Below are 12,778 nucleotides of genomic sequence, written 5' to 3'. Positions count from 1 at the left end.
TTAGGGCATTAACAATAAAGGGACAGTTCACACCAAAATCAAAAATTCTTATTTTTCTTATTGCCTGTAGTGCTATTTATCAGACTAGATCGTTTCGGTGTGAGTTGCCAAGCGTTGGAGATATCTGTTATAGAAATAGAAGAATGCTTTACAGCAGAAATAAACATGTTTACAGCCTCGTACCTATAATGAAAGGTGGGGCCACTATGAGTGACTGACTGACCCTAACCATAACGGACTATCCCTTACTCTAACCCTAGCCCAGCACCAATCTCTCATCCAATTATGGTCACTTCTGGCTCCAAAAACACAAGCTTGTGAGGCTAAAATGCTGAACTTGAGGCTTCAGAAAGGCAGTTCACAAATCAATAGGTGACTTCACGATAGCTACATCCATTATTTATACAGTGTAGGGCTGCACCCGACCCAGAATTATACCAAATCAGATATGGCCACTCAACATGAATATTTGACGATTTCTTTTTAAAGGTCAAACAGCGCTCAGTGCGACGTTCATTGTGACAGCAGCATTCATGTGATATCGTAAACAAGTTAACGGCGTTAACACCAGATCGCAATTGGGCAACAACATTTTTTGCTGACACTAAACATCAAACAAAAGCCAGAGACTGTGTCCTATAAATCTGAGCTATAATCTCACCATATCTTCACCTTACATGTGATCTCTCTCTCCCTCCATGTCGCTGCCAGCATGCTTGTACAAAAGAGTAGCATGAAAGTCAAGTGCACTCACCCCACAGCAAAATCTGGGGACCAAGACGTCCCGAGAAGCACACAACACAGTGCAGTGACCAGCAAAAAATAGACTGCTCAACTTGAAGCAATCTCAGTCTTCTGAGGAGCCTCCGACTGATGATTTGACTTTCAAAGGGCAGCACTGATACAGTCTGTGATTTTAAATTCATGGATCACTGTACTGTGGCTTGAGCTGGTCTCTAGTCTTTTTTATGAATCTGTATAGCACTAGGTTATCTTTTTGTTAGTTCCTACTTGCTAAGCTAATTGCCTCGCGGCTGTATGTACATAGCGAGAGGGGAATTTTCTCATTTCAGAAAAGAAATTGAATTAATGTAGCAATTTACAAACAGGCTGAACGTTTCCTTTAAGTCAAATGCTTTGTTCATCTCATTGCAGCTTTTGTCTTTGGTTGGTTGTTTGCTTCTTGAAAGTGTTTCAGCTTTTATACAGTTTTTTTCTTTTTTTTAAATACTGAATGAAACAGAGGAAGAAGCTTTGGTGTTTGTTTTGACAAATTCATTTGAGTCCTCTACCAAGAAACAAGTCCACAGTTGCTTAGAAACATCTTTGTTTGTCCTTTCTGCAACCAGTTTTAGTCTGACAGTTGGATCTGGCTTATTGTCGACATTTATCTGAACATGTTCAAGTTCATCCGTCTTCCAACTCCAATCAGCTGTCATGTCAAGGCAAAATGATATCTCATGCAAATTCACGTTATCTACAGCCGGTAATGTCAAATAAGATGCCTTGGTGGTTTCTTTGCAGGAACAGAACATGTGTTACCTAAATGAAGTAGATGATTTAGGTAGTGACGGTGATAAGGCAGAAGGTACATGTACTGCAATAGTTAAAGCATTGTGAGTTATATATGATGCATACGTATTGAAAAGACAGTTAACACAGAAAGTATTAATGTTCCGAAGAACAATTTATTTTGAGTAGAATAATTACATCTGATCAGGTCTTTCTGCAATTAATGATTACTTTAATCTTTGATTAATCTGGTCTGTAATTCAATTGATCATTTGGTGTATAAAATGTCAGGAATTTTGATGTTCGACCACAAAAATCTACTCAGTTTTTTGTTGAGTGAGAGTGGATGTTTGTGCCAAATACATATAAAGAAATTCCCTCAAAGTGTTCTTAAGACATTGTGTGTGTGAGAATAGGATGGACAAACAGTTGTAATGATGTAATGATTTACCAAATTGTATTCACTCCATACTGGAGTCCAATTGGATGTTTGTGCCAAATTTGAGGAAACTCCCTCAAGGTCTTCTTGAGAAATTGTGTTTACTAGAATTAGATGGATACAAGGTCACTTTGACCTTTGACCACCAAAATCTAATTAGTCCATTGTTGAATCCAAGTGAATGTTTGTGCCAAAAATATGGTGATGAAAGGTTCCCAGAGGCCAAGGTAATACATTTAAATTGCTTGTTTTGCCCTTAAAATCATTTTAAACACAATATTTAACAACAGCGGAAAATCTTCACATTTTTAAGCTGGAACCAGCAATTTTTGGAGATTTTGCCAAGACACTGCACAAAAAAGGCCCTCATTATTTCTACTGAATAGGCACTAAACAACTGAATACACTAAAAATACCAGATAGTTATCTTAAGCATCCCAATGGGGATGCTGAAAACACGACTCAGAACTCTTCATCATTAGCAGCAGCAGAACACTTGACTTGGACTCTTGACAGAGAGCTTAACAGAGAGATGTAAAGAAGAAAGACTGAGACAGTGAAAGAGGCCGCTGTCATTAAAGATAACGGGCCGAGGAGACAGATGGAGAGGGATAGTTGTAGACAAAGTCACAGAGAGAGTCTGGAAACGTATAAGTGATAGTTTGGATTCCTGGGAATTAGTGCCAGTCCTAATTATCTCACATATTACTAGTTGATGTGCAACATGGATATAAATGTCATTTTAATGTTGTAAACCTTGACATAAACTATGTTTTTACATATTTGTACATGAATTTTGATCTTTTAGTGTTTTTTTTTTGCTGCAGGGAGACAATGTAATTCCATGTCACAGTTGTAGTCTATATATTTGTGAATCCACTTTCCTTCTTACTGTACCAACTTAAAAAGGTATTTTACTGCTGTAAAGATGGTCTTCTCATAAAACCTGCCTGTGCAAAATTGCAAGGTTGCGTAGAATTCATGGGGATTAGCTGAATCTGCAATAATTGTTGCGATTGTAACATTGCTAAATCCTAGAGTAACTGACATATTTAACCATCTCAGAGGGGAGTTTTAGTCCCCTATGTCGACCCTGTACAGTTTTAAAGGCTTTTTCAACATGCCAGCTTTAAAGAAAATTGAAAATTTTGCCATGTTTTAAGATATTTTGCAATTAAAGCAAGCAGAAATGTCTGTCTGCGAACCTCAGCAGGCTAAATCGAATTGAATAATTTATTGGCTTTCTAAACAACTTTCAAACAGACTCTGTAAAGCATCATTTAGATTATATTCTGGAAGGTTAGTGCTTCATTTTAGATCTTGTATTCCTCAGCGCAGTGGGAGCTCTGACTGATTCTCCAGGGATCCGCAGCATCCATTTTCATTAGTCCCCCCCGCACCCCATGCTGCTACTCTGCCCTTTACAACATCACAGCAACCATTTATGAACTGCTCCGGTGGGACGCCACAACCGTCGCGCTCCTCTTTAAAGCTGCCCGAAGAGACTATCTATCCCCTTCATCCTTGCTCCGAGGCTTTTTACCTCCACACCTATTGACTACAGAGGTGTCAGTTTATCTATTCGACCCTGTCAATCTGTCTGTGTGCATCTAAATCCACAACACTCACACCTCTCTATCAATTTTGACAATTAAATGATCACAGAAAGTTGTTTATCGAGGAAAACTGCCAAACATGCGCTGGTTACTGCCACTCAAATGTGAAGATTTGATGCTTTTCTCTGCTGTAAATTACATATCTTTGGGTTTTGGATTGTAAGTTGAACAAAAAAAAAAACAATATTTACTCTGATGAGACAACCGGTCAACAAACAAAAGATAAAGAATCAAGATAGCGAGTGATGATGACAGTGATTGTGATAGAATGCCAAATGGCCCAAGGTTGAGACCGATCGATCAATTTGCCGCTTGTCAACTCGTACGCACTCATTCATCATATAACAAAAAGGACAAAACAACAAAAAACAGAGCAACATTTCTTTGTTTGTTTAGTCTTTGCGCGCTCCTCTCCAGCATCAGAGGGGAATTCAACATTATGTGCTGAGAAGAATTCATTACTGCATATTGCAAGTGCACATGGCTTCATCCACCTCCTCCTGTGAGACTTCTGGAGGCTTAAAAGGGGAAGTCTCAAAGATGGCAATGTTATATAATTCTTCCTTTAGCAAGCACACAAAGCTCTCACGCTTTGATCAAATAATAAATACACTCCTTTCATTTTCTGTGAAGTTGCACCGAGATACATATCCACAAAGAATGAGCAAGAAAAGTGTAGGAGACATTTAAAAACAGACACAGAACTTGGGCTGAAAAGATCAACCAATTCTAAGTCAACTGACTAACTATTTTGATCGCTTAATTAATCACCCAGCTACCCAGCCACCACAAAAAAATGTCTGCATCACATGTTTCTGCAAACCATGGATGCATTAGATATGTAGCATATTAACATTTTTAAGGTGATGCAGTTTATGGGCTGATTTTGTCGTTGTGAGGTGGAGGGGATGGTGAATGGTGTGACACATAGGGTGAGATGGCTGCCAAGCTGCAGACCACAGTTCAAGACCAACAAGCAACAACACCAGTTATTTTGGCAAACTTTTGCCGTGTTTTTAGTGTTCCACTTCCTGTGTTGGCCGCACTGAATCCCAATGTTTTAATTGAAGCTGGCTGTTTCTGGCAGCACATCATAGCCTTTCCCAGCAGTGTTTGTGGCACCAAACCTGGGTGTTTTTCACTGACACATTGCAGTGTTTCCCAGCAGCAGCTGCACTGCCCAGTGGCATTAAAGCCATCAAACCTTGGTATTTTTCACAAACACAATAGTGTTTCCCAGCGGCATTTAAGCCACTAAGCCCTGCTTTTCCATCAGCTTCCAGCTTGTGCCACCAAAAGTGGATGTTTTTAAGATAAAACATGGTCTTTTCCTAACCATGAGTGGGTTTTTTTTTGCCTAACCACACCTTTACCATAACAATTTTTTTTACAAATTAATGTTCAAATGTTTTCATGGTTTGCAAAAACATACAATATGAAACCATGTTCTGGTGATTGGGCTGCCATCAGGACTAAGCACTTATGGACAAATGATGTGTTTGCTTTAGTTCTGTTTGTTTGGACAAGTGAGATTAATTCTTTTCGAGGCTCCCTGAGACAAAATGAAGAGTCTGTTGGGGTTTTTTCTAAGGGATTTTTTCCAAATACAAATCGAGGGTCTAAAGATACAAGGATGTCATGTGCTGTACAGATCGTAAAGCCCCCTGAGTCAAATTTGGGATTTGTGATACTGGGTTGTATAAATAAAACACACTTGACTTGTTCTCCATGAGAACTGTTGGATGCGGATGGAAAGGAAACGACCCCAGAACGCTCCGGCTCATGGAGACAGATGGAGACGACTGATAGCCAGCAGCTCCACAGGCTTAAAAAGGCAGAATGAGATGAAGAAAAGGCAAACACTGGACTGATGCCAGACATCAGCTGTTTCTTTTTATACAGTAGCTTTAAGATCAGTTTCAGAAAAGAATCCATTATGATTCATTTGTGCAGCTGGAGTAATATATCTATATATATATATATATATATATATATATATATATATATATATATATATATATATATATATATATGTTTAAAACTAAATGTACTATTCGGTGAATGGGCCAGATGCAGCAATATTCTCTAATATTATTTATAAGAATATTTATATTATTATATTAATTTTCTCACATTTTCTTTTAATTTTCTGGTAAAAGAAACAATGGCAGAAGTCAAACCCTAACAAATAATGTCAACAAACATTCTTCACTATCCAAATCTATTCTTATGTTTCATTTTGTTTGACAAACAAGTTTTGGACTTTGAAAAAAACAGATGTTTTTCTTTTATCCTGTTAAAAGTGCTCTCGACCACTTGTAAAATTTCATCTTATTTAAGGGAAGAGCAAAAATAGGAAAACGTTGAATCCCAGAAATCAGTACTAACAAAATGAGGACAAACCATGGATATAAACAAAAAAGAGAAAACATTTGTTCAAATATCCTTTCTTGTATGATGTCCAATGTGTCAGATACATTCCTCAAATCCCTTAAATTATATATATACTATATTTCTAAAGCCTCTTTTCCACTGTACCAAATAAACCCCACTAACATCTGTTTTATTAATGTAATGGTAAAGGTGATAGTCGGCATTCACACCTGCATCTCCAGTCGACATTGATGGAAACACAACACCTGAATGAACAGACTAATTTTAGCCCCTTTACCTGCGAGATGCAATGATGCGATGACACTAATTACCATCTGTCTCCACCTAAGCAGCGCTAAAACATCAATCCAAATTAGTCTGCAGCGAGTTTGAAAGAGAGTCGAAAGTAACCACCGTAAAGTTTTTTACAGGCATCCATCTATGCTGCTGACTGCTGTTTACCTGTTTGCCAACCTGACTATGACGATGAACTAGTGCGCTAAAAGAACACACACACACACACACACACACACACACACACACACACACACACACACACACACACACACACACACACACACACACACAGAAAGGCATACTTGTCAGCAGCACAGTCTTGTACACAGCTCTGCTCCACTAGCAATTGGAAAGTAGTCTATAGCAAATTTTAGCAGGTTTACCCAGTTTAACCTTTTAAAACCTTGGCAAACTGGCCTGATTTATCTCAGAAACATGGGAAGGAGGCAATAAGCAATTTCAGAAAAAAAGGCTCAGAAATTAGTAAAAAGTTAATACCAAGCTGGAAATTAGCACAAAAAACTGGAGAGTAAAACATGCAAAATACAACCAACAAACAAGGAAATAACCTGGAAGAACTGCTTGAAAATTCTAATTATTCTGTATAGCCAACCATTTTTTGCAATTCGCAGGACTTTTATTGCCAAGTTGCTCAGTGCCTTTCTTCCCCATGTTCTCAGAGAAATCAAACCACTTGGCTGAGGGTTGAAAATTTTAAATGCTTTTGAAAGGCATCTGAATGCAACACAAGGAAAGTGATCCAGTTTTCAGAGGGTTATAAAAACCCACGTACACGTTTTGTTTGAAAAAGGATTATAAGTGAAAGTATCAGTATCATCCAGCTTTTACATTCACAGCTTTATAAAAGATATTGCAGCAGAGCAGGAAGACGAATTTTAGTCCTTGAATCTCATCGAGCAGAACATCCCTAAAAGCTGTCGTTTTAGGCACAGCGATCAAGTCAACATCTGCCAGCTTATGCACCTTTTTTAGAACTCTGTGTCTGTGTGTTAGAGAGGAAGCCTACATACCACACGCTTCCTGGCCTTTAACCAAGAGAGATAGCATCAGTGACACAACTGCCGGCATTAGAGCCGTTTCTGAAAATAGATGCTCTTACGTGATGCGATGATAATACATTTCCGGAGACATTTTAACGATTAGAAATCTAATAACTCGTCACAAAACACCTGCAGTGACCGATGACTGCTTCATATTAGCAGCTAAAACTGAAGGGAGGGGGAGGGACAAACAAGGGCATGTTGTCACTATGGAAACGTAAACTTTGATTTGCAAGACTCAAATTGAGTTGCTTGAGTGGTGTGCACCTTATTAAAACATCACCTTCAGAGCTATTTTTGGCTCTGGGTGTGCACCACATCAAGTGCAGACTCTGCAGTGTTCATTGTGTGCATTTCATCCAACAAAGCAGGAAAACAAACAACAGAGTATGAATAGTAATAAAGCTCCCCTGATGCTTTTTATGGAGAGAAGTTCCCGTTGGTGATGACCAGTTGAGACGAGGAGAGTGTTTAACTCTCCGCCCTCTTTATAAAACGGTCTCACCTTAAGAGGTCAGAGCCATAGAAACCGAGTTATTTCCCTTTGATGCTGCTTTGCATTAGATAACAGCATCCTTCACCGATCTTTAAATAGCCGGTGCACACGTCAGCATGTTTACTTCACGTTCTCATTGGTTACTAAGGAATGTTTTTGTGTGCTGGAGTTTGTAAAACAAAAGCAGTCGAGCTCATTTTGAGGCCCATTTAAGGCCACATCGATCCCCAAAAAAAGCCTGAGAAATCCTGGAAATACTGAGTCTCGGTCCCAGTTTTTTAGTTGTTTTAGTACTTTTGTGTTACTCACCTGTGTTGAGGTCATAGAAGGTGATGACAGCAGTGATGAACTGGCAGCAGAAGCGTGAGCTGGCGCTGTGGCTGTTCGGCAAGGTGGGACCCTTAGCCTGGCACCATACCGGTGCAGACGTAGACCAGCACCTGAGCCAGGCGCACGCAGTACACCAGTGGGTTCTCTGCAAAACAGAAACACAATCAGAGGCAAATAAGCAGAGTACAGAGTACATTCAGAGTACACAAATTCAAATCAACACCTGGAGAGGCCATAAGGACTTGAAATACAGCATATCACACACAAGTAGGGATGGATCAGTTCTGTGTTTCAGTCCAGTTCTTTAACAATTTCTGTGTGGAAAAAAAGTAGGGCTACACACATTTTCAGCCTGAATGCAACTGTTTTGTTATCTCTGAGTGGAATAAAATGAAGGAATATTTGTACAGTATTTGTTTTAATTTAGTTTTTCCTTGTCAAATAAAAAAAAAATCTGCTGAGCTGCCTGCGTGGCGCTAATATTATTATAAAGGATATTTACCCTCTGTAGCGAATGTGCTGTTAGTTGAAAAGCAGTGGCACTCGTGCACAGTGTCAAATATATGGCATTCCTGGAATATAAGCCCATATTGCATAGAAAGATGTTTCTCCCTTAGGGTCTCCTTATTATTGCACACACTGGTATCACTGGTACTCGAATCACATGGTTCTGCTGTATGGCACGAAATGATGGTGAAGACATCGACTTCGACATGACATCGAACACAGTAAAATGAATCGATTAGAGGGGAATCCATCCAGATACATTTAAAAATGTCATTTGAAACATGGCACTAAAGCAGCAGTTTCTACCTTTATAAAGAAGTCACGACTGCTCGTTTTAAAGACATGTGTTTCTCTGTGGACTGGGCGTTTTGATTTTATTTTGCACCCTCCTCCTTCACAATAAAAAAGACAAAAGACTGAATCTGATCTAGGGGACCTGTAAACATCACAATAGATTTAAAGTTGTTTTCAAACAAGCTGCTTAAAATTAAATATGTGCAGAAGAGTAGGAAGTAAAACAACACCAAAACAATTATTTGTATGATAAGAAATCATCAGCTGAAGTTTTGTGGTTGTGGTAGCAATAAAGAATAATGAGTAACGACACCTTTTTTTCACACATGCGGATATTATGAGGGGATTTTGCATCTGAAGCTGTTGAATTGTACTTATTAACTGGCTCCTATTCATGCCTGATCTCTAAATAGAAAACCGCCGTCACAATGTCGGAAAAAAGGCTGCATGTGTGATCACACCTATAATGTCATTTGTTGCTACTCAAGTCATGAAAAAAAAGAAACTTTCCTGTTATTGTCTACAATCTCCATCTTTTCTGTGATACAATGCTGAAAAAAGTACATCCCACTGACTCATGATCCCACCTGTTTTACAATTTCATGAAGAGTGCGGCAGCTGCAGGCTGTTTTCAAGGCTACAATCTTAAAACTGATTCAATCCTGTGAAATTCAGCCAGTGGACACTTCAAAATTCAAAAACTCCCGTCAAAAAAAAAAACTCCATTCTCATCAGACTGTACTGAGAATGAAGTCTGTATCCTGGTGTGAATTGCATTTTTGACATTTTGACCCGACTACACTGAATTTTAAAAATGAGGCCAACCCCGAGCTCATTCTCCGAGTTTGCATCTGAGACAGAGCTCTGTCAGGGTCAGCTCGCGAACATCACGTACGAATGAAGGTTCGACTTTGACGTTTCACACTTCTTTGTCTCTCTCCGGATAGATCTGCACTCCTGACCTGGTCATGTTCCTGGCCTGCACCAACCACCGTTTGAAGGAGAGGCTGCAGAAACGAGCCGAGCAGCAGGGACGACCGGACGACAACCCCAAAGCCATCGACCGCCGCCTGACCAATTTCAAACAAAACACCATTCCTCTGGTCAAATACTTCCAGGAGAGGGGCCTTATTGTTACGGTGAGTCTTATGGACGTACGTCCGTTTGTGTTTGCATTACAGAGACATTTTCGAAATTTCGATAAAACGCAATTGCGAGGTGACTGCGTTTACATTGAGTGATGTTATGTTACTTGTCTCACAATATTAGATGACTTTCCTCTCGCGATAACATTCCAGTAACCATGGCAATGGATTTCCGAAATATTGGTAGGTTTATTGCTATTGCAGCCACTCAATAAAGCCAGTCTAATTTGGCCGTAATTTCTTTGTCTTTAAGAAGATTTCGGTTACTTCCTCCATCCATACACACCGAGCCATGTTTTGTTGAATGTCATGTGACTTTCTTGTACTTTTTCATCTTCTTTGGGTTCAATGGCATCAATAAAAAGGGTGTTTCCATTGCAGTTTTGCGAAATATAGCCTTTTTTAAATCATCTGAAATGCCACCTCATGTGAGCATATAAACTTTTTTGAGATAAACAGGATTTTTTTCGAGATTAAGGTGTGTTTCCATTTGATGCATTTTGTATGCGCAATTTCAATTTGCGCAATTTGAGGGTTAATGGAAACCTGCCCTACTTTCACTGCATCGAAGAGTGGAAACCTCTCCGAAGAAAATACAGCTGACGAAATGAAAAGCAACAGCCAGCTCACTAATGGCGTAAACTATAAACTATAGTTATTGTTATATAGTTTCTATAAACAAAGATGACATTAACCAGCATAAACCAGCATGTTCACAGTTATCATGTCAACATAACCAACGATATTCAGAATCATTCCTAACACACACACAAAATACAGAAAGTTAACAAGGTTCCCAAACTGTTTCTGTTGAGCTCCTGATTGTTGTGCGAGCTGAGACGCAGACTGACGCTGCTGGGATTGCGTTAATTGGAGACCGCAGGGATCTTCATTAGATTGTGTGGTCTGGTGTAGAGGAGCATTGAGTCCCCCTCGGTATATGTGAGGCAGGTGCTAATAGAGCGATTTGCTCCTGCAGCCAACAGGACGCGGCTGCCCACTTCTCAGTCGTATTGATCTGTCTGAGTCTCAGCGCAGTGTCGTCTCGCTCGCAGCACAGGGAATACTGAACAGCTCCTTTACTGTGAAAACGAGATTTTGTTTGCGTGCTTTTAGAGTCTTGACTCAGGGCTTCCTAAAATCAGATGCTCAGAATGATCTCCAGTGGATCTCACATTAATGCTGAAAAGAAATGAAATGAAAATTTAATCAGACGCCCTGCAGAAGTCTGAGCTGGCAGCTTATGTGTCAGCGCTCTCTTTTTCACTTTATCTCTTTGTGGTTGATGCTGTACGAGTAAAAGTGAAAATGTACTTAATGACTCGGGGACCCCAGACGCTCTGGAATTAAATTTTGTATTGCAAAAAAAAAACATGTATGTCCTCCTGTGCGGTATCTTTTCCAATTTATTCTGAAATATTGACTTCCAATAATTCTTCTAACCATCTGTTCTGTCCACATGTGTCTCTCCCAGCATGTATTGGGCCAGATGCAGGATACATTTTGAGGAGCGTGTATTTACTGGCATTTTCATCAATTTATCATTTAAATCACAGTTGTCCCAAATTTTTGCTGTTTTTCTGCAAATAATCAATCAGTTAATCAGTTATTCTGTAAAGTGTCAAAACACAGAACATAGTGTGTCGTCTCTCCAAGTGTCTTACTTTGTCCAAAGACTGAGTTGACTGGATTGTTGCATATTTTGTTGATTTTATGCAGAAATACAAAGTCAAAACTATTGTAGCTACAGTTTTAGCTCCATCATTAAGGCACTTTGGCACTCGTCACTATTACCGCTTTAGTAAGAGTCAGTTAGGAATACTGAGGTTGGTCTGGATGAGACTGTCGGCTAACACCCATAATTTAAAAACAATGGGCCTTATGCAAGAAACAACATACGGACAACTGCTTGAAGTGCAGAACAAACAGAACAAAACACAACATACCAAGATCCCTTACAGCTCTAACGTCCCTTTGCAATCTGACGTGTGGTGTCTCTATAAAACACCTTGGGTATAACCAGTTTCCCCTTGTTTCCTGTGAATGAAAGCAGTCTGCAGTCCTCACTCCAGTGATTTCAACGTTTTGAGAGCTTATCGACAGATAGTCCCTCCTGTAAATTGATGTTGCTGCTCTCTTTGTGGTGCCACTGCAGACGCACAGCGTCAATCCCTGTTTCTTCTTTCTTGTCAAATAGTCTTTGCAATCACACAGACTCAACTCCCCAGAAAACAAAAGAATGGCTCAGTCTGAAGCTTAAAAAGAATAAAATCATGACAAATAATGTCCGCACTGAGCACTCAGGCCGTCCTTGTTCTTGGAGAAATCATAAGAGCTTTGACGAGGAAAAGTATATTTATATCTACATTTACAGTAGATGTGTGGAGGAGGGCATGCTGACAGGGTTTGCTTTGTTTCCACCGACATTAAAGACGTGCATCTTGTCCTTCAGCTCTTTGGCTTCGGATGTTTTATTGCACACTGGACTGTGAGACTTTGAGTGCATCACATTTTAAGTGTTTACGAGTGTGAAAAGACCCTTGAAATGTTCTTAGGTTCCTTTTAGCTAAATGTCGCATTTTTTTTAAACACTGAAAAACAGGCAGAGGAGAAAACTTTTCAATCAGACTACGAAATATGATCTTTATCCACGTGAAACTGGAGTAGTCAGATTTTTTTTTCAACAGTCCGTTTACCACCAGCACGTA

At 39.5% G+C, this 12,778-nt stretch overlaps 1 protein-coding gene across 1 annotated transcript in view; it reads left to right on the top strand.

The window, feature by feature from the left end:
* The window catches only part of ak5 (adenylate kinase 5), a 91,630-nt gene that overhangs the window by 27,752 nt on the left and 51,100 nt on the right, over positions 1-12,778 (top strand). Inside the window, exon 6 of the mRNA XM_042496988.2 lies at positions 9,873-10,064. Within this exon, the coding sequence (XP_042352922.2) occupies positions 9,873-10,064 (192 nt within the window). The remainder of the gene's footprint in view (positions 1-9,872; positions 10,065-12,778) is intronic.

This window comes from Plectropomus leopardus, chromosome 12, assembly GCF_026936395.1.
Source record: "Plectropomus leopardus strain MGB_pleo_1.0 chromosome 12, ASM2693639v1, whole genome shotgun sequence".
NCBI classification, from domain to species: Eukaryota; Metazoa; Chordata; class Actinopteri; order Perciformes; family Serranidae; genus Plectropomus; species Plectropomus leopardus.
Note: the sequence above shows the minus strand (reverse complement) of the source record. Positions and strands in the feature narration are given on the sequence as shown.